General features: G+C 42.4%; 1 protein-coding gene across 3 annotated transcripts in view; it reads right to left on the bottom strand.

Moving 5' to 3' along the window:
• Positions 1-26,365, bottom strand: part of sugct (succinyl-CoA:glutarate-CoA transferase) — a 237,238-nt gene that overhangs the window by 11,432 nt on the left and 199,441 nt on the right. For 2 of the 3 annotated variants that reach the window (XM_084147018.1, XM_084147021.1), the window contains one exon: positions 22,503-23,650. The exons of the other annotated variant lie outside the window; for it this stretch is intronic. In XM_084147018.1, the coding sequence (XP_084003144.1) occupies positions 23,487-23,650 (164 nt within the window). In that variant the 3' untranslated portion in view covers positions 22,503-23,486. Of the gene's footprint in view, positions 1-22,502; positions 23,651-26,365 lie in introns of those variants that run through there. 3 annotated transcript variants of the gene reach the window in all.

The raw sequence follows: 26,365 nt of genomic DNA on the forward strand, positions 1-26,365 counted from the left end.
TGTGCTTGTTGAATGTCCTTCCCTATAAGCGTGCTGAAAGTCTGTTGTCAATTTGTTTACTGTGAAATAGAATTTTATCTGGTCACAATTCATTCCAAAAGTTTACATACGGGTTGGTAAAAGGCTGATTGGTCAGCTATTTGAGCCAGTTAAGGGGGCTTTACTATCCTTAGGTAGGGGAATAACTTTTGCTTCCCTCCAGGCCTGAGGGCACACACTTTCTAGTAGGCTTAAATTGAAGATATGGCAAATAGGAGTGGCAATATCGTCCGCTTTTATACTCAGTCATTTTCCATTCAAGTTGTCAGACCCCGGTGGCTTGTCATTGATCGATAATAATACTTTTTTCACCTCTTCCACACTTACTTCATAGAATTCAAAATTACAATGCTTGTCTTTCATAATTTGGTCAGATATACTTGGATGTGTAGTGTCAGCGTTTGTTGCTGGCATGTCATGCCTAAGTTTGCTAATCTTGCCAATGAAAAAAAGTAGTTGGCAATATCAGTGGGTTTTGTGATGAATGAGCCATCTGATTCAATGAATGATGGAGCGGAGTTTGCCTTTTTGCCCAAAATTTCATTTAAGGTGCTCCAAAGCTTTTTACTATCATTCTTATGTCATTTATCTTTGTTTCATAGTGTAGTTTCTTCTTCTTTTTATTCCGTTTAGTCACATGATTTCTCAATTTGCAGTATGTTTGCCAATCGGTTGCACAGTCAGACCTATTTGCCATCTCTTTTGCCTCATCCCTCTCAACCATACAATTTTTCAATTCCTCATCAATCCACGGGGATTTAACAGTTTTTACAGTAATTTTCTTAATGGGTGCATGATTATTAGTAACTGGGATAAGCTATTCCATAAATGTGTCAAGTGCAGTGTCTGGTTGCTCGTTATTACATATCACAGACCAACAAATATTATTCACATTAACAACATAGGAATAACTACAGAACTTCTTGTATGCCCTCTTATACACAATATTAGGCCCAGCCTTTGGAACTCTGGTTTTCCTAGATATGGCTACTATATTGTGATAACTACATCCAATTGATTTGGAGACTGCTTTCAAACTAATTTCTTCAGCATTAGTAAAGATATGATCAATACATGTTGATGATTTCATTGCTGTACTGTTTGTAACTACCCTGGCAGGTTGATTAATAACCTAAACCAGGTTGCAGGCACTAGTTACAGTTTGAAGCTTTCTCTTGAGTGGGCAGGCTGATGAAAGCCAGTCAATAATTAAATCACCCAGAAAGTATTCCTCTCTATTGATATCACATATATTATCAAGCATTTCACAATTGTTATTCAGATATTGACTGTTAGCACTTGGTGGTCTATAGCAGCTTCCCACCAGAATGGGCTTTAGGTGAGGCAGGTGAACCTGTAGCCATATTACTTCAACAGTATTTAACATGAGATCCTCTCTGAGCTTTACAGGAATGTGGTTCTGAATATAGAGCACAACACCACTCCCATTGGCATTTCTGTGTTTTCTGTAAATGTTATAACCTTGTATTGCTACCACTGTATCATCAAATGTATTATCTAAGTGAGTTTCAGAGATTGTCAGAATATGAATGTCATCTGTTACTAGCAAATTATTGATTTCATGAACCTTGTTTCTTAAGCTACATATGTTAACGTGGGCTATTATTAACACTTTTCTGGGATGCGTGATTATCTTTCTTGCTTTACTGGGAAGCTTAGCAGAGGTAGACATTATGGAATGGGTTTGGCTGTGGATGTCACGATCGTTATGAGAAGCGGACCAAGGCGCAGCGTGATAGGCGTACATACTTTATTAAGTGTACACAACACGAACAAAAACAACAAAACGATACGTGAAGTCCTAGGTAATAACAACAAACCATACGGAACAATATCCCACAAAACTAAAATGCCAAAAGGCTGCCTAAGTATGGTCCCCAATCAGAGACAACGAGCTACAGCTGTCTCTGATTGGGAACCACCCTGGCCAACATAGAAATAAACGATCTAGAACAAAACCCATAGAAAACTAAACATAACAAGTCCACACCCTGGCTCAACATTTAAGAGTCCCCAGAGCCAGGGCGTGACAGTACCCCCCCCCCCCCAAAGGCGCGGACTGCGACCACGCCAACCAAACACAACAGGGGAGGGGCCGGGTGGGCATTCCGCCTCGGAGGCGGATCCGGATCCGGGCGGGACCACCACTCTCCTTCTACCCCCCCGTAGCGCCCCTGGTCTGGTCTGGCCCCGCTGGCCGGAGCTGGACTGGACACCGGTGGAGCGGATTGCTCTGGCTCCGGAGTGGAGCAGCTGACCGGTGCCGGACCAGGCACCGGTGGAACAGGCATGGACCGTGCCGGACTGACGACGCGCACCACTGGCTTGGTGCGGGGAGCAGGAACGGGCCGGACCGGGCTGACGACGCGCACCACTGGCTTGGTGCGGGGAGCAGGAACGGGCCGGACCGGGCTGGCGACGCACACCACAAGCTTGGTGCGAGGGACAGGAACAGGCCGGACCGGGCTGGCGACGCGCACCACAAGCTTGGTGCGAGGGACAGGAACAGGCCGGACCGGGCTGGCGACGCGCACCACAGGCTTGGTGCGGGGGACAGGAACAGGCCGGACCGGGTTGGCGACGCGCACCACAGGCTTGGTGCGAGGGACAGGAACAGGCCGGACCGGGCTGGCGACGCGCACCACAGGCTTGGTGCGGGGAGCAGGAACAGGCCGGACCGGGCTGGCGACGCGCACCACAGGCTTGGTGCGGGGAGCAGGAACAGGCCGGACTGGACTGTGGAGACGGTCTGGAGCGGAGAGCTGACACAACCCGTCCTGGCTGAATGCCTATTTCCACACACTCTGTGTGAGGCATCAGCACAGGACGTACAGGGCTGTGCACTCGTACTGGCACTACAGCACGTGGCACTGGCGCAGGATATCCGGGACCGAGGAGGGGTACTGGAGGCCATGAGCGTTGAGCCGGCACACTCCGTCCTGGCTGCATGCCCACCTTAGCACGACACGTGCGTGGTGCTCGCACAGGACGTACAGGACTGTGCCGGAACACTCGCGGCACAGTACGTGGCTCCGCATACCACGGAACCTGCCCAGTCTCACGCTGCCTAGCCTGAGTACGGGGAGTTGGCTCTGCTCTACCTCTAGGCTCCGCCAACCACCCTTCCAGCCCCCCAAACCTGGTGGCCTCCTCTCCTAGATCGCCGATGCGCCCTGTAGCTGCCTCCAGCAGCCCCGTCGTCCACGCCGTGTGCCCCCCCAAAAAAATTACTTGGGGTTGCCTCTCGCGTGTCCGTCGTCGGCACGGTTGGCGCCATTTCTCCTCTCTTGCCTGGGCATTTATTTTTGCCCATGGCCCTCTGCCCGCGAATATGTCCTCCCATGACCACCATTCGCCCACCTGGGACATCGCCAACTTCTCCTGTTTGGCACGCTGCTTGGTCCTCTCTTGGTGGGATCTTCTGTCACGATCGTTATGAGAAGCGGACCAAGGCGCAGCGTGATAGGCGTACATACTTTATTAAGTGTACACAACACGAACAAAAACAACAAAACGATACGTGAAGTTCTAGGTAATAACAACAAACCATACGGAACAAGATCCCACAAAACTAAAATGCCAAAAGGCTGCCTAAATATGGTCCCCAATCAGAGACAACGAGCTACAGCTGTCTCTGATTGGGAACCACCCTGGCCAACATAGAAATAAACGATCTAGAACAAAACCCATAGAAAACTAAACATAACAAGTCCACACCCTGGCTCAACATTTAAGAGTCCCCAGAGCCAGGGTGTGACAGTGGATGTGTTCCGTGTGATGCTTGGATGATGAAGTTCGCATTTATCTTTTCCAATAAAATGTAAAATTGAGGAATAAAGTTTAAGACCTTTATTTTCCATCAGTACAAAAAAATATTTAGATGCTGTTCAGACAACAATGCTGTTTAGACTCGTTTGTTGCATCATACATTCTGTTGCTACTGTTCCAATCACATATTTGAGATCGTATGCTGCAGGGACCACTAAACAATGATCACAAATACGTGATCATACACGTCAAAGGGTTAATGCCCATTATTTTGGAATGTTCGACAAGCAGGTGTCCACATACTTTTGGTCATGTAGTGTATAATATTATTATTATTATTATTAGAAGAAGAAGACATATATAGTTACAGTTACCGCAAAATGTGGCCATGGATATTTCTCATTTTAAAGTTGAATGTTATATTAGTTTGGAAAATAGCTTTAACTTTAGGCTATTTACTTTATTACAAAAGTACTATTTAAATTGTGATTGGTTGACCACGCAACCAAATATCAACATATAAAAGAGATGTATCTACTGTAAGGGTTAGTGTGAGGTGTGACCCAGGTGCGGTGCAGGATAGACAGTAGGCAGTAGGCAGAGGTGGTTAAACAAGGATCTTTACTGGTGGTCCCAAAGCCAGGATACAAAATAACGGACTTGTCACGATAAAATAAAGGAGGAGCAAATTGGTCTCCAAAAACAGGCTGACAGCAAAAATACGAAATACTAACTACGACTGAAATGACAATGAAACAGAGAGAACACTTCTCAAGTACCTGTACATACGTCTCGCGATCAGACACTGATTCGTACTGCTTCCCAATGGTATAAGGACCAACCACCCAGACATCAGCCTGATGCATGCGCGTGGCCAGCCTTGTTGGCTGAAAGGACTCACTTACTGTAATTTCCTTGAAGAGATTTTTCGATCCTTCGGGAATAGCAGGGTACTCTGGAAGAAGTTTGGAACCACCAAGACTCTTCCTAGAGCTGGCCGCCCAGCCAAACTGAGCAATCGGGGGAGAAGGGCCTTGGTCAGGGAGGTGACCAAGAACCCAATGGTCACTCAGAAAGAGCTCCACAGAGGAAATCTGGAGATGGGAGAACCTTCCAGAAGGACAACCATCTCAGCAGCACTCCACCAATCAGGCCTTTATGGTAGAGTGGCCAGACGGGAGCCACTCCTCAGTAAATTGCACATGACAGCCCACTTGGAGTTTGCCAAAAGGCACCTAAAGACTCTCAGACCATGAGAAACAAGATTATCTGGTCTGATGAAACCAAGATTGAACTCTTTGGCCTGAATGCCAAGCGTCACGTCTGCAGGAAACCTGCCACCATCCCTACGGTGAAGCATGGTGGTGGCAGCATCATGTTGTGGGGATGTTTTTCAGCAGCAGGGACTGGGACATTGGTCAGGATTGAGACAAAGATGAACGGAGCAAAGTACAGAGAGGTCCTTGATGAAAACCTGCTCCAGAGCACTCAGGACCTCAGACTGTGGCGAAGGTTCACCTTCCAAAAGGACAATGACCCTAAGCACACAGCCAAGACAATGCAGGTGTGGCTTTGGGACAAGTCTCTGAATGTCCTTGAGTGGCCAAGCCAGAGCCCGAACTTGAACCCGATTGAACATCTCTGGAGAGACCTGAAAATAGCTGTGCAGCAACGCTCCCCATCCAACCTGATAGAGCTTGAGAGGATCTGCAGAAAATAATTGGAGAAACTCCCCAAATAGTGGTGTGCCAAGTTTGTAGCGTCATACCCAAGAAGACTTGAGGCTGTAGTCTCTGCGAAAGGTGCTTCAACAAAGTACTGAGTAAAGGGTCTGAATACTTATGTAAATGTCATATTTCAGTTTTTTATTTATTATAAATTAGCAGAAATTTCTACAAACCTGTTTTTGCTTCGTCATTATGAGGTATTGTGTGTAGATTCATGAGGGAAACAAACTTTCAGAATGCACTGTATACCGGTAAGAGTCTAGCTACAGTATATTTTCAGATATTATACGTTTCTCATTTTGTCAGAAATATGTTTTCATTGCAAGTTAAAGCGTACTGTTAGCTAGTTAGCGAACGTTAGCGTGCTGGCTCACTAGCTAACGCTACGTGTATGATCTGTGTAGTAATATTATTTGTATCTCAGAAAGCCATTTGCATTGATAGTTATAGCCTAACATTAGCTAGCTAGCTAACATTGAACCTAGTTGGTTAGCTTTAGCTACCTGCAGATTCATACTATAGCATTTCATGCATGGTGGCTAGCTATGACAATCTGCCTAAAAGGTCACAAGAAAACAGAGGAGCTGGATGATACCTTGCCTGCGTGTCAGACAAAATGTTGTCCCTCAAACTGAACACAGGCCTGCCTGCTTCTGCCACCTGTGAGTGTCTTTTTAGCTGTGTTGGACTACTCTTCACTGCAAAGCGAGCCAGGGTAGACTCGATTAATTTGAAAATCAGCGCCTGCTGAAACTGAACAGCAGGTTCAGAGAGAAGTGAAGGCTTTAGAACAGAACTCCTCTGTTTTTGTTCAAGGAACACTACATAACCTAATGCACTCTGACAGATGTTCTGTCAGTTGTTGCCGCCAGAGCTAATTTGACATAAAATCCTTTAGGTATATCCAGTGTGCCCTGGCACTCCTTTTTAGCCTTGTATGGGTGAGAGAGTGAGTGAGTGAGAGAAAGATGAGGGAAAGAGGGAGTTTGTGAGTGAGCGAAAGAGGGAGTGAATGAGTGATATTTTGTTTATGTACTTTATTTTGTATTGCTTATAATTCATGAATACACTTTAATTGCTTTAAGTGATTAATATATTTTCAAATATTAATAGTATTGACAAATCCTTAGTTTTTTATACACAGATGCTGCAACTGAAACAATAAATTAACTTAGTTCATACTGTACATTCATTTCCTCTCTTACTTTTTCAAATAATTGCATTGAAAATATGTAACAACTTTCAAGTAACCTTAGCGAAATTAGCTATAAGGTCAATGTTTTTATTTACTAAACTACTTTTAGTACTTTTTTTATGATACTTTTTTACTTTTATTTGAGTAGTTTTTTACACCATTAGTTTTACTTCTACTTGATTAAAATGCCATTGAAATAACAGTACTTTTACTTGAGTAGGATATTTCAGTACTCTTTCCACCCCTGGTGGCTGGTAACAAGACATTCTACCAGCCAATGGCAAAATCTACCATCTGAATTGAATTCTCAGACGGCCTTTTACCCCATCTCTTTGTTATGTTTTCGCCAAAGTATAAGTCAAACATAGGCTGGGCAGGCATGTGAACCCAATAAGTACGTACAGAGAGCATGCCATGGTCAGAGGTTAAGTTCCGCTTCCTGCTACCTCAAACCACGAACCCTTTGTGACCCCTTGGGGGAACAGAGTACAATACACCCAGGATAGGCAAGGATTCAGCATGGGGATGACATTTTTTATATTCGGGTGGAAACTGTGGTATTTATTTTATTTCCATTTGACCAGCACAGGAGAGGAAGGGGAAAGAGGAAAGCCAGGACAAGCTGCAACAGGCAGGGCACAGAGTGTCCTCCCCAAAAAATGCATGCTTAAATCATTACCGTATGAAGGGGAAGCCACAACAAGGACACAATGCATGTTATCACAAAAAAAAAAGATGAATGGATGAAGAGATGGATAATGGAAGACATGAACAAATGAGAGAGACTGCTCAAGGCTGTGGTACGTGGATTAGAGGTTGACATGGGAACAGGACTCCTGCGGGTCTTGTGGGTCAAGTTCTAGTTCTAGAGTCAAGTTTGGGACAGGACAGGACAGTAGAGGTTGACATGGGAGTAAATATTCGTTCCTGTCCCGTCTCCTCAAATTGTTTCCTGTACTGGCCTGATCCCGCAACAGTTCTATAACCCGGAACTTTCCTGTCCCATTCCGATAAAAATCACTCCTGTCCCTTCCGTGCTCATTTTTATGAGCCGAAATAACTTCCTCCTAGTTGCTAATGTTTCTGTCCTCGCTCTGCGGCACCATTGCATTAGTGGAAACCAAGACTGTTCTCAGGGCAAGCCTTGTTGTAGCCAGATATGTTCGAGTCGCGTCAGGGACAATTTTAGCATTTTAGCTAACCCTAACCCTTTTCCTAACCTTAACCTAATTATCTTAACCTGCCACGCTAATTTTCCCAATTCTCGTAATTCTCCTACCTGCTACGAAAAGCCACTTCCGCTAGATAAATCTGACAGATATGCCCTAAGAACAGTCTTGGTTTCCACTAATGCAATACAGTCGCTCTGCTTGTGAATAGCCATAGCAACTGCTCCGTTTGCTGCTGCTCAGCGCTCACGAGACAGTTGCCTGAACAGAGCTGATAACAACCATGTTATGAGATTTTGGCAATGAAGGCAGCCATTGTACTTACCCAGAGTCGGTTTGAATATTCACTACTGATTCAACCTCTAATGTGGATTGTCTGTCAACAGAAGACAAGGTTTTTTAATACTTAAATTAGTCAACTTGCTTCACGTTCTTGCTGATCGATCGACTCTATCCTGCCTGTCAAGATAATGTCCCAAATGGCATAGACGGGTTAGCTGACAACGTCACGAAAATTGATGTTGAAGATAGCTAGCAACAATGACAAGAAGCTGCCATGTGGGGAATCATTGGTGGCTCATTTGTATCTTGTTATTGATACCATGTCTTGTTTTGAGGTGTTTTGACTCGTCACGTTTATGCTAATATAGCTAGAATTCAAAAGCTAGCTAACCAACAACTGTAACAATGTATTTGAGAGACAACAAGTTCTCTTTGTCAAATGTATTTCTATTTTCAATAAAGATTTGGAGAGGAAATATAGTTGACATGTTGTCAACAATCCTTTGATTCTAAGCCAAACCCGCCTGTTGTGCTCCACGGTTGCACACACATCGGTTTTGTTGCTAAACAACCCACCTTTCTATAGTTACCTAAAAAGGTTGACACCAGGGTCATGTTTGGTAGGCAGTTAACAGTAGAAAACACTCCGGAAATTAGTAAAACTGGGAGGTATCATCTGTCCAATAAAAAACGCTTGTTTTTATTTTCATTTCCATTTAGCTTGCTCAGTCAATGCTAATAAAGGAGGGTTATTGATATTACTTGATAATAAGTGTTTTCTTTCCATAGTCCCAGTGAATTTAACTGCTTGCCATATGAAATAAAGAAAGCTAAAATACTTCCATATTCCTCAAGCAGCCACACAGATGTGTTATGCATTCAACCTCTCCTTCCACTCTTCCCCGGCACTTCGGTTAAAACCATAGATTCGTCTTTGGTCTGGTTATTTAATCTCATTGCATGTTATTTCTTTAGAAAATAGGGGGTAGGGGTGGGAATCAACTGCTGCTATGGAAACGGGGTAGACACACGAAACTGGAAGTGATGGTGGTGCGGTTCAGTTCCCATTGGCTGATGCCAGAGCAGTGCAGCGTGGGCCGTGGGGGGAAAGGTAATGTCATGAACAGCTGCCCCAGCTGGATAACCGGCCCGTCCCCTTAAAGCGTCAGCAGACCACATACGGAAAACAGGAAGTATTTTCCACAGCTCTCCTCAGACTTCATATCAGCGTGCTCGAAATGAGATGATGAGGTCTTATATAAAATATTACATAAAAACAACATCGCTTGAACTTTGGACCATTTCTTGTTTATCTTTGGTATTTCGTGCATTAGTCCTCTTTTATTCACCTATTTGCAACCGAATTCCGAACCCTGAATGTTTATCAGATATATTTCCCAAATCACCGGCGTCCCAATATTTGCTCCCGAGGGAGACAGTCTGAAGATAGAAGCAGAAAAACATTCTAATGTGCATCACACTATCTGTCCACTATGGTGGCTGTAGAAACACAATAATATCCATGGTTCTCTATGCCATGTCTATTTGCATGACACCCATAACAATTCAAGTTCCCTGTTTGGTTACTCCATGTTTAATAATGTTTAGGGCTCGACTCAATCCTTATCGTGGAAGATCCATGGTATAGTGCGACTGAAATTTAAAGGCAATGTTCCCGCGTTCGCAGACTGCATTCACGGTGAACACTGCATATGTCAGCTCATTCGGAAATTACCTTTACATTTCAATCGCGCTACACCACGGATCTTCCACGATACGGATTGAATCGAGCCTTTCCTCCCTCCCTCCCTTGAATAATAACTGTTTTGACATGACTAGATTGGGGTAAAATAGCTTTCCATTGCATGGCTTTCACCAATTATGTCTTGTCAGATCAGTGACTTTAAGGAAGTGACGAAGGAAGGATGCACTTGAAGAGTATTCGAACAGGGCCTAGTTCAGGATGGTTCATTTTCCTATGTGGATCAAAATGACCAATGGCTGTCTATTCCTGAGGTGTATTCACCATGAACTAAATGGAAGCAAACATGCCGAAAATGGGACGGACTAACCTGTGCTTGTCCAATAAGAAACACTTGTTTCCGTTGCAGAAGCATCCAGAAGCATAACTGTAACTCATGAGAATTAGAGCCTGTAATAGTACAGGATTGACTGAAGTTGCTCAAGACCACCACATTTGGGGTTATGATCAGAGTGATTATGTTTAAAACAGCAGCATACAGCACTTTATTGATCATTTCATTGCACACATACATTAAGAGCTATTTGAATGAAGAATTATGCTGGGAATTATTTTTTTGAAACACTGGTAACCCTTCATTTTACAGCCCGTTAATTACTAGGTAAATACATAGTAAATAAACAAAATATGCAGTAACCATTTAGTCTTAAACAAACTTACTAGTAATCAAGCAAGTAAGCACTTATTTGCTTAATTAGTAAATACAAAGTCAGTTTTTTTTTTATAGGTAAGTACAAGTAAGTAAGAAGGTAGGTATAACTAAGTAACAGCTAACATCTACAGCATGTAAATACCTAGTCATGCCACTATTTCAATGTAATATATAAGAAACACCAAGGAACACAGTCACAAAATGTAATTATATACTAACACATTCTATTCCTAAAGGTAAGTACAAGTAAGAACAATCTTAATACTATGGAAATACATAGTCATGCCAGTCTCTTTCAAATGAATACCTAAGAAACACCAATAAACATACATCATTTATAATTTATTACCACGTAAATACCAAAAAAATACCTTCCAAGTCATCCTTGTGTTGATATCTCCCGTTATTTCTATGTACTTTACCTTTACCTACCATGTATGTTCGTAGCTTGGTGTGGCTGGAGATGGCACCTTGAGTTCCTACAAAACATTGGAGGTTTCTACTTTTTCTAGTGTTTTTATCTAATTTTCTTACTCAGTTTGTTTTCGTGCATTACTTCATACACCCGGGTAGAACTATTGGAATATGGATCGCTGGGTACTCACCGTCCACCCGACCTTCCCGAATTCACGGAGATGGCGGAACAATGGTCTAGCTTCTTCAGTGAGGCACTGGGTTGCCTGGGAGTCCTACTGGAGAGTAGGAAACGAAGACGCCGACAGAGAGGCAGACGTCAGGGGGTCTTAGTGAGATTGAGATTGAGGGCCACCCGTCTTCCATTACTGAGCATACTACTCACCAATGTTCAATCATTAGTGAATAAACTTGACGAACTCAGAGCAAGGATCTCCTTCCAGATTCTGCAACATACTCTGTTTTTCTGAGATTTTCCTCCGACATCCAAATGGATTATATACAACCAGCGGGTTTTACAGTTCATCGAGCAGATAGGAAGAGGGCTCTCTCTGGCAAGAACAAAGGCGGAGGTCTCTGCTTTATGACCAATAAAGGGGTGCGACGATGGACATGTACAGGAACTTGCGAGCTTCTGCTCTCACAACTTGGAATAGTTGGTCATCAAATGTTGTCCTTTTTACCTTCCAAGAGAGTTCTCAGGGATTATCGTCATGGCTGTATACATCCCGCCCCATGCCGAAACCAAAAATGCTCTCAAAGATCTTCATTGGACCCTGAACAAACTGGAGACCGCGCAGTGGTCTAAGGCGCCGCATCGCAGTGCTAACTGTGCCACTAGAGATCCTGGTTAGAATCCAGGCTCTGTCGCAGCCGGCCGCGACCGGGAGACTCATGGGCGGCGCACAATTGGCCCAGCGTCGTCCAGGGTAGGGGAGGGAATGGCCGGCAGGGATGTAGCTCAGTTGATAGAGCATGGCGTTTGCAACGCCAGGGTTGTGGGATCGATTCCCACGGGGGGCCAGTATAAAATATATATATATATATATATATATATATATATATATATATATATATATATATATATATATATATATATGTATTCACTGACTGTAAGTCGCTCTGGATAAGAGCGTCTGCTAAATGACTAAAATGTAAATGTAAATGTAAAATGTACCCGGAGGCAATGTTCAATGTTCAACTAAAGTAATTTGAGAACCGTGCTCCCAAATTACTATCAACACATTGACTGTCCAACTAGCGGAGATTCTACGCTGGACCACTAGTACACGCCTTTTCGACATGGGTATAAGCCTATCTCCCGTCCTCCTTTCGGCAAATCTGACCATGACTCAATTTTGCTCCTCCCCGCCTACAAACAAAGACTCAAGAGAGAATTTCTGGTGGTCAGGTCTGTAAAACGCTGGTCTGACCAATCAAAATCCATGCTCCAAGACTGTTTTGATCACGTGGACTGGAATATGTTCCAGGTCTCCTCTGGGGATAACATCAATGAATACGCCGACTCAGTCACCGGATTCATAAAAAAAATACATAGATGATGTCTTTCAAAACTTACCCAAATCAAAAACCGTGGATTGATGGCAGCCTTGTCAGGAAACTGAACGAGACAGATGCTGCTTATAAACATGGCAAGGTGACAGGGGACAATTGTATGGTTAAACAGTACAAATACGATCTACGCAGATCGATCAAGATGGCGAGACACAAGTATAGGGACAAAATGGAGGAGCAATTCAGCAGGTCGGATATGAGGCGTATGTGGCAGGGGCCAGTGGTGGAAAAAGTACCAAATTGTCATACTTGAGTAAAAGTAAAAATACCTTACTAGAAAATGACTCAAGTAAAAGTGAAAGTCACCCAGTAAAATACTACTTGAGTAAAAGTCTAAAAGTATTTGGTTTTAAATATACTTAAGTATCAAAAGTTAAAGTAAAAATATAAATGATTTATAATTCCTTATATTAAGCAAACCAGACGGCACAATAATATTTTATTATTTTATTTACTGATAGCCAGAGGCACACTCCAACACTCAGAAATAATTTATAAATGAAGCATTTGTGTTTATTGAGTCCGCCAGATCAGAGTCAGTAGGGATGACCAGAGATGTTCTCTCTCTTAAGTGCGTGAATTGGACACTTTTCCTGTCCTGCTAAGCATTCAAAATGTACTTTTGGGAAGGGGATGTAACTGAACTGAATGACTACCGACCCATAGCACTCACTTCCATCATCCTGAAGTGCTTCGAGGCGGTGCACAATTGGCCCAGCGACGTCCGGGTTAGGGGAGGGTTTGGCCGGCCGGGATTTCCTTGTCCCATCGCGCTCTAGCGACTCCTTGTGGCGGGCCGGGCGCCTGTCAAGCTGACTTCGGTCGCTGGATGGTGTTTCCTCCGACACATTGGTGCGGCTGGCTTCTGGGTTAAGTGAGCAGTGTGTCAAGAAGCAGTGCGGCTTGGCAGGGTTGTGTTTTGGAGGACGCGTGGCTCTCGACCTTTGCCTCTCCCGAGTCCGTAGGGGAGTTGCAGCGATGGGATAAGACTGTAACTACCAATTGGGGAGAAAAAGACCACATCATCTCCTCCCTCTCTGAAACACTTGACCCTCTCCAATTCGCCTACCACCCCGACAGATCAACGGACAACGCCATTGCACTGCACACTGGCCTCACCTACCTGGAAAAGAGGAATGCATATGTGAGGATGCTGTTCATCGACTACAGCTCAGTCTTCAATACCATAGCGCCCTCTAAGTTCACGCCCCTGGGGCTGAAATCCTCCTTATGCAACTGGATCCTGGACTTCCTGATGGGCCGCCCCCAGGTGGTGAAGGTAGGCAACATTACCTCCCCCACCCTGATCCTCAACACGGGGGCCCCACAAGGGTGCGTCCTCAGTCCCCTCTGTACTTCCGGTATACCCACGACTGCATGGCCTCACACAGTTCCAAGAAATTCAGCCTGTCCCTGAGGGCCCTCTCAGTGTTCTACAGGAGCACCATCGAGAGCATACTGTCAGGCTGCATCACAGTCTGGTATGGCAACTCCACTGCCGCTGACCGCAAGGCACTACAGAGGTTGGTACGCTCAGCCGAATGCACAATTGGGTGCACACTGCCTGCCCTCCAGGACACCTACAACACCAGGTGTCACAGGAAGGCCAAGAAGATAATCAGGGACCTCAGCCACCCGAGCCACGGCCTATTCTCCATGCTTCCATCACTTAGACACGGGCAGTATAGGAGCATCATGGATTAAACACCGCTGCTCCCCCTTTGGACATTAATCATGCTGAATAGCCACCACTACTTCCTACCCTCCCCTGCTGCTCCCGCTATGGACATTTTTATTCCCCTTCCCATCAACGGACAATTACCCACACCCCAATGGACATTTATATTTATCATTGTCACAGTTGTAAACATGTACAGTATATTATTATTTTTATTATTATTATTTATTTCATTCACACCTGCACTGTTGGAGCTCAATGCTTAATAATTTCACTGTACACTGCAACTACATTGGTATGTGACTAAATAAAACATATATCTAGTAACAGGGCTGTAAAATGAAGTGGTGTCTGTTTCCATGTCGATACAATGTAGTTAATTGTGAGGTACCACTGCATTGGACGACTCCATCCCGTAAAGACAACAGCAAGTCTGTACGTGATCTTAAACTGTTATTACATGGTCACCTTCACGCTTACAGGGTAGGTAGGATGAAGTGGTGTCTGTTTCCACATAGGGTAACTCTTCATTTTACAGCCCATTAATTACTGTGTGTTTACTGGGTAAATACAGTGCATTCGGAAAGCATTCAGACCCCTTGACTTTTTCCACATTTTGTTACATTACAGCCTTATTCTAAAATGGATTAATATATATATATATATATATATATATATATATATATATATATATATATATATATATATATATATATATATATATATATATTTTTTTTTTTTTGTAATCAATATGCACACCATAACCTATAATGACAAAGCAAAAACAGGTTTTTAGAAATTTTATCAAATGTATAAAAAATTAAAAACAGAAATAGCTTATTTACATAGGTATTCAGACCCTTTGCTATGAGACTCGAAATTGAGCTCAGGTGAATCCTGTTTCCATTGATCATCCTTGAGATGTTTCAACAACTTGGAGTCCACCTGTGGTAAATTCAATTGATTGGACATGATTTGGAAAGGCACACATATGTCTATATAAGGTCCCACAGTTGACAGTGCATGTCAGAGCAAAAACCAAGGGGTCTAAGGCACAGATCTGGGGAACGATACCCTAAAAATTATTTCGCATTTAAGGTCCCCAAGAACACAGTGGCCTCCATCATTCTTAAATGGAAGAAATTTGGAACCACCAAGACTCTTCCTAGAGCTGGCCGCCCGGCCAAACTGAGCAATCGGGGGAGAAGGGCCTTGGTCAGGGAGATGACCAAGAACCCGATGGTCACTCTGACAGAACTCCAGATGGGAGAACCTTCCAGAAGGACAACCATATCTGCAACACTTCACCAATCAGGCCTTAATGGTTCACCTTCCAACAGGACAACGACCCTAAGCACACAGCTAAGACAACGCAGGAGTGGCTTCGGGACAAGTCTCTGAATGTCCTTGAGTGGCCCAGCCAGAGCCCGGACTTGAACCCGATCAAACATCTCTGGAGAGACCTGAAAATAGCTGTGCAGCGACACTCCCCATCCAACCTGACAGAGCTTGAGAGGATCTGTAGAGAAGAACGGGAGAAACTCCCCAAATACAGGTGTGCCAAGCGTGCCAAGCTTGTAGCGTCATACCCAAGAAGACTTGAGGCTGTAATCGCTGCCAAAGGTGCTTCAACAAAGTACTGAGTAAAGGGTCTTAATACTTATGTAAACGTGATATTTAAGTTTTTTATTTGTAATAAATGTGCAAAAAATTAGAAATACCTGTTTTTCATTCGTCATTATGGGGTATTGTGTGTAGATTGATGAGGAGAAAAAAAACAATTTAATCAATTTTAGAAATAAAAACTTTCCGAATGGACTGTACAAGTAAATATATTGATAAAAGTCACCTTGTCCTAAAGAGATTTACACGGTTACCAAAACGTTATAGCAGGGTAAGCCTACTCGAAACACAGCCCTTATTTTAAGTGTTTTTAAAAATCCCCTATGGAAAAAAACGATTGGAACCATTTCCCTGTTTGACCGCTAGGTTTTATGGGTATTTTGACTTATACTGTGGTACTCTATAGCCATTGGGCATATCCATCTAAAAGGCCCCATGAGCATGTCAAATTGGGAGCATGTCACATTGGGTGTCAAATGAAAGCTCAGAGTCTATATACAGTGGGGAGAACAAGTATTTGATACACTGACGATTTTGCAGGTTTTCCTACTTACAAAGCATGTAGAGGTCTGTAATTTGTAAGTACACTTCAACTGTGAGAGACAGAATCTAAAACAAAAATCCAGAAAATCACATTGTATGATTTTTAAGTCATTGATTTGCATTTTATTGCATGACATAAGTATTTGATCACCTACCAACCAGTAAGAATTCAGGCTCTCACAGACCTGTTAGTTTTTCTTTAAGAAGCCCTCCTGTTCTCCACTCATTACCTTTATTAACTGCACCTGTTTGAACTCATTACCTGTATAAAAGACACCTGTCCACACACTCAATCAAACAGACTCCAACCTCTCCACAATGGCCAAGACCAGACAGCTGTGTAAGGACATCAGGGATAAAATTGTAGACCTGCACAAGGCTGGGATGGGCTACAGGAAAATAGGCAAGCAGCTTGGTGAGAAGGCAACAACTGTTGGCGCAATTATTAGAAAATGGAAGAAGTTCAAGATGACGGTCAATCACCCTCGGTCTGGGGCTCCATGCAAGATCTCACCTCGTGGGGCATCAATGATCGTGAGGAAGGTGAGGGATCAGCCCAGCACTACACGGCAGGACCTGGTCAATGACCTGAAGAGATCTGGGACCACAGTCTCAAAGAAAACCATTAGTAACACACTACGCCGTCATGGATTAAAATCCTGCAGCGCACGCAAGGTCCCCCTGCTCAAGCCAGCGCATGTCCAGGCCCGTCTGAAGTTTGCCAATGACCATCTGGATGATCCAGAGGAGGAATGGGAGAAGGTCATGTGGTCTGATGAGACAAAAATATAGCTTTTTGGTCTAAACTCCACTCGCCGTGTTTGGAGGAAGAAGAAGGATGAGTACAACCCCAAGAACACCATCCCAACCGTGAAGCATGGAGGTGGTAACATCATTCTTTGGGGATGTTTTTCTGCAAATGGGACAGGACGACTGCACCGTATTGAGGGGAGGATGGATGGGGCCATGTATTGCGAGATCTTGGCCAACAACCTCCTTCCCTCAGTAAGAGCATTGAAGATGTGTTGTGGCTGGGTCTTCCAGCATGACAACGACCCGAAACACACAGCCAGGGCAACTAAGGAGTGGCTCCGTAAGAAGCACCTCAAGGTTCTGGAGTGGCCTAGCCAGTCTCCAGACCTGAACCCAATAGAAAATCTTTGGAGGGAGCTGAAAGTCCGTATTTCCCAGCGACAGCCCCGAAACCTGAAGGATCTGGAGAAGGTCTGTATGGAGGAGCGGGCCAAAATCCCTGCTGCAGTGTGTGCAAACCTGGTCAAGACCTACAGGAAACGTATGATCTCTGTAATTGCAAACAAAGGTTTCTGTACCAAATATTAAGTTCTGCTTTTCTGATGTATCAAATACTTATGTCATGCAATAAAATGCAAATTAATTACTTAAAAATCATACAATGTGATTTTCTGGATTTTTGTTTTACATTCCGTCTCTCACAGTTGAAGTGTACCTATGATAAAAATTACAGACCTCTACATGCTTTGTAAGTAGGAAAACCTGCAAAATCGGCAGTGTATCAAATACTTGTTCTCCCCACTGTATATATACAGTTGAAGTCGGAAGTTTACATACACTTAGGTTGGAGTCATTAAAACTCATTTTTCAACCACTCCACAAATGTCTTGTTAACAAACTATAGTTTTGGCAAGTCGGTTAGGACATCTACTTTGTGCATAACACAAGTAATTTGTCCAACAATTGTTTACAGACATATTATTTCACTTATAATTCACTGTATCACAATTCCAGTAGGTCAGAAGTTTACATACACTAAGTTGACTGTGCCTTTAAACAGCTTGGAAAATTCCAGAAAATGATGTCATGGCTTTAGAAGCTTCTGATAGGCTAATTGACATCATTTGAGTCAATTGGAGGTGTACCTGTGGATGTATTTCATGGCCTACCTTCAAACTCAGTGCCTCTAAAGAAATCAGCCAAGACCTCAGAAAAAAATGTGTAGACCTCCACAAGTCTGGTTCATCCTTGGGAGCAATTTCCAAACGCCTGAAGGTACCACGTTCATCTGTACAAACAATAGTACGCAAGTATTAACACCATGGGACCACGCAGCCGTCATATAGCTCAGGAAGGAGACACGTTCTGTCTCCTGGAGATGAATGTACTTTGGTGCGAAAAGTGCAAATCAATCCCAGAACAACAGTAAAGGACCTTGTGAAGATGCTGGAGGAAACAGGTACAAAATTATCTATATCCACAGTAAAATGAGTCCTATATCGACATAACCTGAAAGGCTGCTCAGCAAGGAAGAAGCCACTGCTCCAAAACCGCCATAAAAAAGCCAGACTACGGTTTGCAACTTTACATGGAGACAAAGATCGTACTATTTGGAGAAATGTCCTCTGGTCTGATAAAACTAAAATAGAACTGTTTGGCCAGAATGACCATCGTTATGTTTGGTGGAAAAGGGGGATAACTTGCAAGCCGAAGAACACCATCCCAACCTTGAAGCACGGGGTGGCAGCATCATGCTGTGAGGGTACTTTGCTGCAGGAGGGACTGGTGCACTTCACAAAATAGATGGCATTATGAGGAAGGAAAATTATGTGGATTAATTGAAGCAACATCTCAAGACATCAGTCAGGAAGTTAAAGCTTGGTCGCAAATGGGACTTCCAAATTAACAATGACCCCAAGCATACTTCCAATGTTGTTGCAAAATGGCTTAAGGACAACAAAGTCAAGGTATTGGAGTGGCCATCACAAAGCCCTGACCTCAATCCTATAGAAAATATGTGGGCATAACTGAAAAAGTTTGTGCGAGCAAGGAGGCCTACAAACCTGACTCAGTTACACCAGCTCTGTCAGGAGGAATGGGCAAAGATTCACCCAACTTATTGTGGGATGCTTGTGGAAGGCTACCCGAAACATTTGACCCGTTAAACAATTTAAAGGCAATGCTACCAAATACTAATTGAGTGTATGTAAACTTCTTACCCACTGGGAATGTGATGAAAGAAATAAAAGCTGAAATAAATCATTCTCTCTACTATTATTCTGACATTTCACATTCTTAAAATAAAGTGGTGATCCTAACTGACCTAAGACAGGGACTTTTTACTAGGATTAAATGTCAGGAATTGTGAAAAACTGAGTTTAAATGTATTTGGCTAAGGTGTGTGTAAACTTCCAGCTTCAACTGTACATTTTTCAACAATCTTCCATCCTAAAAATTAGGAATAAGCAAAAGCTTTCATTTCTGGTCAAGCAGATGGAAAAGGGGTCTCAGACAACATATACCAGAAAAAGTCTTAAAAGGTATTAGAAATATAGAAAAACACATTAATATTGAAATATAGACCCCTGCCAACTAATATCAGAAATGATTAGCCTTCTGTAAGTTTAAGAAACATTTCCTTGTGCCTCTGTTACCGAAAATCAACAAATCTTTAAGATATTTTCTAATTTCTCCCTCATGAGGAGGAAGGATAATGACAGTTCACAGAACTAGCAAGTAAAGGCAGAACTACCAATTAGTCATAGTGTTTTTACTGATATCAAGTTTGTTTATGAATTATTTAGTGATAAATCCCGTAATTCTGTTACCAAATCGGTAATGGAATTACTGCAATTGAATTGGCTACAATGGGAAATCATAGTAGTAACAAACCACAGTTGGGTCACTTGTTACTGTCCACCCTTCCACTAGCATACTGTTATGTTCAGCTCATAACTTTTTTTTTTGGTGGTCAAAGCAAGACTGTGAAAACAGTCAGGACCAAACATTCCTCTCAATCTTCCTCTCCCTGCCCCTGGCTGGGACAAATCTGAACCAATCTCAGAAGTCTATGTTTCACAAGTTTGGACAGCACAGTAGAGAACAGTACATTAAAGAATAGTACAGTAGAGTAATGTACAGTAATGTACAGCAAAGTAAAGTTCAATACAGTACAGTAGAGCACACTAGAGTAGGGTACAGTATAATGTACTGTACTAAACATATCTACAGTGGGGGAAAAAAAGTATTTAGTCAGCCACCAATTGTGCAAGTTCTCCCACTTAAAAAGATGAGAGAGGCCTGTAATTTTCATCATAGGTACACGTCAACTATGACAGACAAAATGAGAAAAAGAAATCCAGAAAATCACATTGTAGGATATTTAATGAATTTATTTGCAAATGATGGTGGAAAATAAGTATTTGGTCAATAACAAAAGTTTCTCAATACTTTGTTATATACCCTTTGTTGGCAATGACACAGGTCAAACGTTTTCTGTAAGTCTTCACAAGGTTTTCACACACTGTTGCTGGTATTTTGGCCCATTCCTCCATGCAGATCTCCTCTAGAGCAGTGATGTTTTGGGGCTGTCGCTGGGCAACACGGACTTTCAACTCCCTCCAAAGATTTTCTATGGGGTTGAGATCTGGAGACTGGCTAGGCCACTCCAGGACCTTGAAATGCTTCTTACGAAGCCACTCCTTCATTGCCCGGGCGGTGTGTTTGGGATCATTGTCATGCTGAAAGACCCAGCCACGTTTCATCTTCAATGCCCTTGCTGATGGAAGGAGGTTTTCACTCAAAATCTCACGATACATGGCCCCATTCATTCTTTCCTTTACACGGATCAGTCGTCCTGGTCCCTTTGCAGAAAAACAGCCCCAAAGCATGATGTTTCCCGCCCATGCTTCACAGTAGGTATGGTGTTCTTTGGATGCAACTCAGCATTCTTTGTCCTCCAAACACGACGAGTTGAGTTTTTACCAAAAAGTTATATTTTGGTTTCATCTGACCATATGACATTCTCCCAATCCTCTTCTGGATCATCCAAATGCACTCTAGCAAACTTCAGACGGGCCTGGACATGTACTGGCTTAAGCAGGGGGACACGTCTTGCACTGCAGGATTTGAGTCCCTGGCGGCGTAGTGTGTTACTGATGGTAGGCTTTGTTACTTTGGTCCCAGCTCTCTGCAGGTCATTCACTAGGTCCCCCCGTGTGGTTCTGGGATTTTTGCTCACCGTTCTTGTGATCATTTTGACCCCACGGGGTGAGATCTTGTGAGAGATTATCAGTGGTCTTGTATGTCTTCCATTTCCTAATAATTGCTCCCACAGTTGATTTCTTCAAACCAAGCTGCTTACCTATTGCAGATTCAGTCTTCCCAGCCTGGTGCAGGTCTACAATTTTGTTTCTGGTGTCCTTTGACAGCTCTTTGGTGTTGGCCATAGTGGAGTTTGGAGTGTGACTGTCTGAGGTTGTGGACAGGTGTCTTTTATACTGATAACAAGTTAAAACAGGTGCCATTAATACAGGTAACGAGTGGAGGACAGAGGAGCCTCTTAAAGAAGAAGTTACAGGTCTGTGAGAGCCAGAAATCATGCTTGTTTGTAGGTGACCAAATACTTATTTTCCACCATCATTTGCAAATAAATTCATTAAAAATCCTACAATGTGATTTTCTGGAGAAAAAAAATCTCAATTTGTCTGTCATAGTTGACGTGTACCTATGATGAAAATGACAGGCCTCTCTCATCTTTTTAAGTGGGAGAACTTGCACAATTGGTGGCTGACTAAATACCTTTTTCCCCCACTGTATTTACTGTACTGTACTGTTTTGAACATATCTACTTTACTGTACTGTACTGTGCTCTACTTTTCTGTGCTGTGATATCCAAACTTGTGAAACATAGACGTCTGTGATTGTTTCAGATTTGGTCTGGTCCGCACCAACCAAATGTGATCTTGTTTGGGGTCGGAGCTCATTCCCATAATTGCCAGTGTGTAGAATAATACCCAAATATGCCAAAGAAGGATATTAGATAGTTCTACATTTGTGTACCTATTCAACTATTCAAGATACATCAGCATGAAGAGAATGATATTCATATGCATTTCTGTATAGTACAGATCAGGGACCCGTTACCGGATGTAAATCCTCTTCACCTAGTGTAGTTCAATAACCAAAACATATTTGTTCAAACTCAAGGTGTTATGTCATAGCTGACACCCCATTCTTGGAATCTTAATTCAGAGCAGATATTTAACAGAGTTTTTTGGAAAACCTGGTCGCATAAAAAAAGCTGAGGGAGATTTTACTGTAATTCTGTTACCAAACTTGGGCTGCTTAATCTTTTAATTTGAGTGGTTTGAACCATAAGAAATGTTTACTTGCAATAGTTAAGAGGCAAAACATAGCTAATGGTCACAAGACAAATGGTCCTGTGAAATAACAACAACTATGTTTAGAACAATTTTATTTGTTTCTAATGAATGTCAGGTTAACATTTACAAATCACCTAGTTGGATCTCACTGGTTGATAATAATAATTTGTTACATTTGTAAAGCGCTTTTCATTACAATAATAATTTCAAAGTTAATTAAAAAAAATGTTGTATGCATCTCCAGCACAAACGTGCACTAGGCTGAACATGGATCAACTCTGGATGTGATATAAAGGATTTAAGAGCAGTAATGAGTGATGACTGACCACCAAGATAGCATTAAGAGATATCCTTCCAAAGGCTGATATGTTTTCCTTATTTCACTGGCCTGAGTGAAATGTCAGACCTACGGTAGAGTGTGTCATATTGATCAATCATGATGTGTGAATCACAAAGTGACGCCATTGAGACCAATGCTAGTTGGCTAAGGAAAGGTTGTGTACATACGTCATCATGTCATTATTGCTACATTTGTGGTTTAATTTTGCTCGCTGATGGTTATTCATGGTTTACAAAAGCACAACCTTTGTATCAAGGAAGTAACACAATAAATCCTGCAGAGTGGCCCAACCAGGGCTTAGGTGGAAATCCCAGGGATTTCTGGAAAACCTAGGAATTTTGGGAAAGTTACCGGCATTTTGCAACCCTAGGTGGAACGTGAAGGTTTTCATTGGTTAACAGTTGGGCTCCATCTAGAGTGTGTAAATTGCTCATGTCCCAATTTCACAAGTGCTCTTTCTCAATTATTATTTTCTCGATTGTTTGCATCCGCTGTCTTCACCTCCTTTATGTAGTGCTTATGTAGTTATCAGGAAAGAATAATTGAGATAGAGCACAGTTCTCAATGCACTTCATTCTGGGCAACTGTCCCTGATGCCAGCAGCTGATTGATGACATCATCACTATAGGACAGGCTGTCTCTGAGAACCTGCACAGTGTGTTGACCAATCATGGGAGGGGGCATCGGCTCCCTGCTCTCAAAGGTGCTGAATCGGACCGCTGGCCCTGTTGAAAAAGGGTAGATACAAATTGGTTACACTGCAAACAAACTACAACTTCAGACTTTTGGTCCCGCTTTAAATGAAGTGCAGCTTATAAAGGCTTCATAAAGCCTTCATAAACACTACATAAATGTGTTACACATCATCTATAACCATATGTCATGCTTTACAAAGGGTTCATAAATGTGGCATAACTGTGTGACATAACCACCAATGTCAAATGTGACATAACTCACTATGTCAAATATGACATAAACCTGTGCTTTATAAAGGGTGGCATAAGCACCGCTTAATAAAGGCCTTATAAATCATATTAGATTGAGGTTTCACAAAGCATTTATAACCATGCCATGCATCTTGGTAGAGCATTGCAACGCCAGGATAGTGGGTTTGATTCCCGGGACCATCCATGCACAAAAATGTATTCAGACATGACTGTAAGTCACTTTGGATAAAAGCATCTGCTAAATTGTATTTTTATATTACTCTAAAACATTTATAGGATGGCCCAACCTCTTTCCCTCTTGGGTGTATAGTCAATACTGGACCTGACCTTAACCTTCCCCAAAATGCTGTGCTGCAGGATGACACATACTCTAAAGTGCAGTCATGCACACCAAGAAACGTTGGTAGGGCCTTTTAAAATCCGTATTTATTTAATTTAGCCTACTTCTGTTTTTATCTCCGAAATTCCACTTTCTCGGTTCTGTTTTTCCAAGTTTCGGATATCCCCCATTTGTTCAGGTTTTCCCATTTTCTTCACACTTTTTTAATAGAAAAACAACAACATTTCATTTTTTGTGTTCACAACAATGCCTAAACCACATCAGGGGATGACTTTTGAGGTTTGAGAAAAATCTAAGAAACTTGCATTTTTTTGTGTAGTAACCCTTGAATTCAGTGAGCATGCCCTGCAATGTTGTTTGGTTAGCAGGTTTTCTGTAACGCAGTAAGTGCACGTGATTATTATTTATTCCATATACAGTGATTCGCATTGTGGCCGCCTATGGAATGGTGGAGCAAAAGGCCAGCAACACTACGTATTATTCAGAGCCCCATGAAATGACACCATATTTACATTCTACAGACCCTACTGAGTATTCCCTACAATACTTTTACTGCGGCACCCAGAATAGTACTCGTTCTAAGCTAATATGTATTCCATATACAGTGATTCGCATTGGGGGCATTTATTTGACCATGGAACATGTCTTAAAACCCAAATGTAATGCAAATGTCACTTAAATATGAACAAATAAATTAAAAATATATTAATATCATGAATAAATACAGGTTATTGACACTTTTCTACTGTTCCGTGGGGGACTTTTATTTTGATAATTTCCTAAATTCTGAAGTACTTTTTTAGTGATGTTGACAAGACGCTGATCATGTGGTGAGTTCGCAAATCAAATGCCCACTTGTGGTGCCAATGGACAGCGAAAAACAAGTAACTTAACCTTTATTTATTGTAATTTAAATTATACTGAACAAAAATATAAACGCAACATGCAACAATTTCAAAGATTTTACTGAGTTACAGTTTATATAAGGAAATCAGTCAATTGAAATCAATAAATTAGGCCCTAATCCACTCACTGGGGAGACAGGCCCAGCCAATCAGAATGAGTTTTTCCCCACAAAACAGCTTTATTACAGACAGAAATACTCCTTAGCACCCCCGCACCCCCCCTCAGACGATCCTGCAGGTGAAGAAGCCGGATGTGGAGGTTTTGGGATGGCGGGGTTACACATGGTCTGCGGTTGTGAGACCGGTTGGACGTACTGCCAAATTCTCTAAAACTAAGTTGGAGGCAGCTTATGGTACAGAAATGAACATTCAATTCTCTGGCAACAGCTCTGGTGGACATTCATGCAGTCAGCATGCCAATTGCACGCTCCCTCAAAACTTGTGGCATTGTGTTGTGTGACAAAACTGCATATTTTAAAGTGGCCTTTTATTTTCCCCAGCACAAGGTGCACATGTGTAATGATCATGCTGTTTAATCAGCTTCTTGATATGCCACACCTGTCAGGTGGATGGATTATATTGGCAAAGGAGAAATGCTCACTAATATGAATGTAAACACATTTGTGCACAACATTTGAGAGAAATAGGCTTTTTGTGCATATGGAACATTTCTGGGATTTTTTATTTCAGCTCATGAAACATGGGACCAACACTTTACATGTTGTGTTTATATTTCTGTTCAGTGTAATTTGTAGTAGTTGAGTGTTGAGTTAGATTACATTGTAGCTACCTCAATTGTTATTTCAAATAATTTCGGTGACTTCACAGCAATTGCTAGCTAGCCAAAAATTTAGCTAGCTAGCAGGCTCAGCTATATAAACATCCCCCTAGATACAGCCACGTCTCATGGTCACATCATGAGATTTGTAGATTAAAGGGGAATATAATAATACTAATCAAATTGAGTTTCCCATCTCCCCATTTAGAGTTCCTGGCACAGCACAGAAATGCCTTATACAGATGGTGTGACATAAGCATTTCTTAATAGACCTGCTAACTTTCTTTGTTGTTACTTTTAAAGTTGGAACCAACAGGCAGAGGCAAGAACCGTTTGTCCGCCAGCTCAGGGTCAAGCTACACTATTCACAGCCCTGTTTAATGTTGAATATAATTGTATTGCTGGACTTTAGTTAATCTTAGTGCATGTCAGAGCAAAAACCAAGCCATGAGGTCGAAGGAATTGTACAT

Source organism: Coregonus lavaretus (assembly GCF_964263955.1).
Source record: "Coregonus lavaretus genome assembly, chromosome: 2".
Lineage (NCBI taxonomy): Eukaryota > Metazoa > Chordata > Actinopteri > Salmoniformes > Salmonidae > Coregonus > Coregonus lavaretus.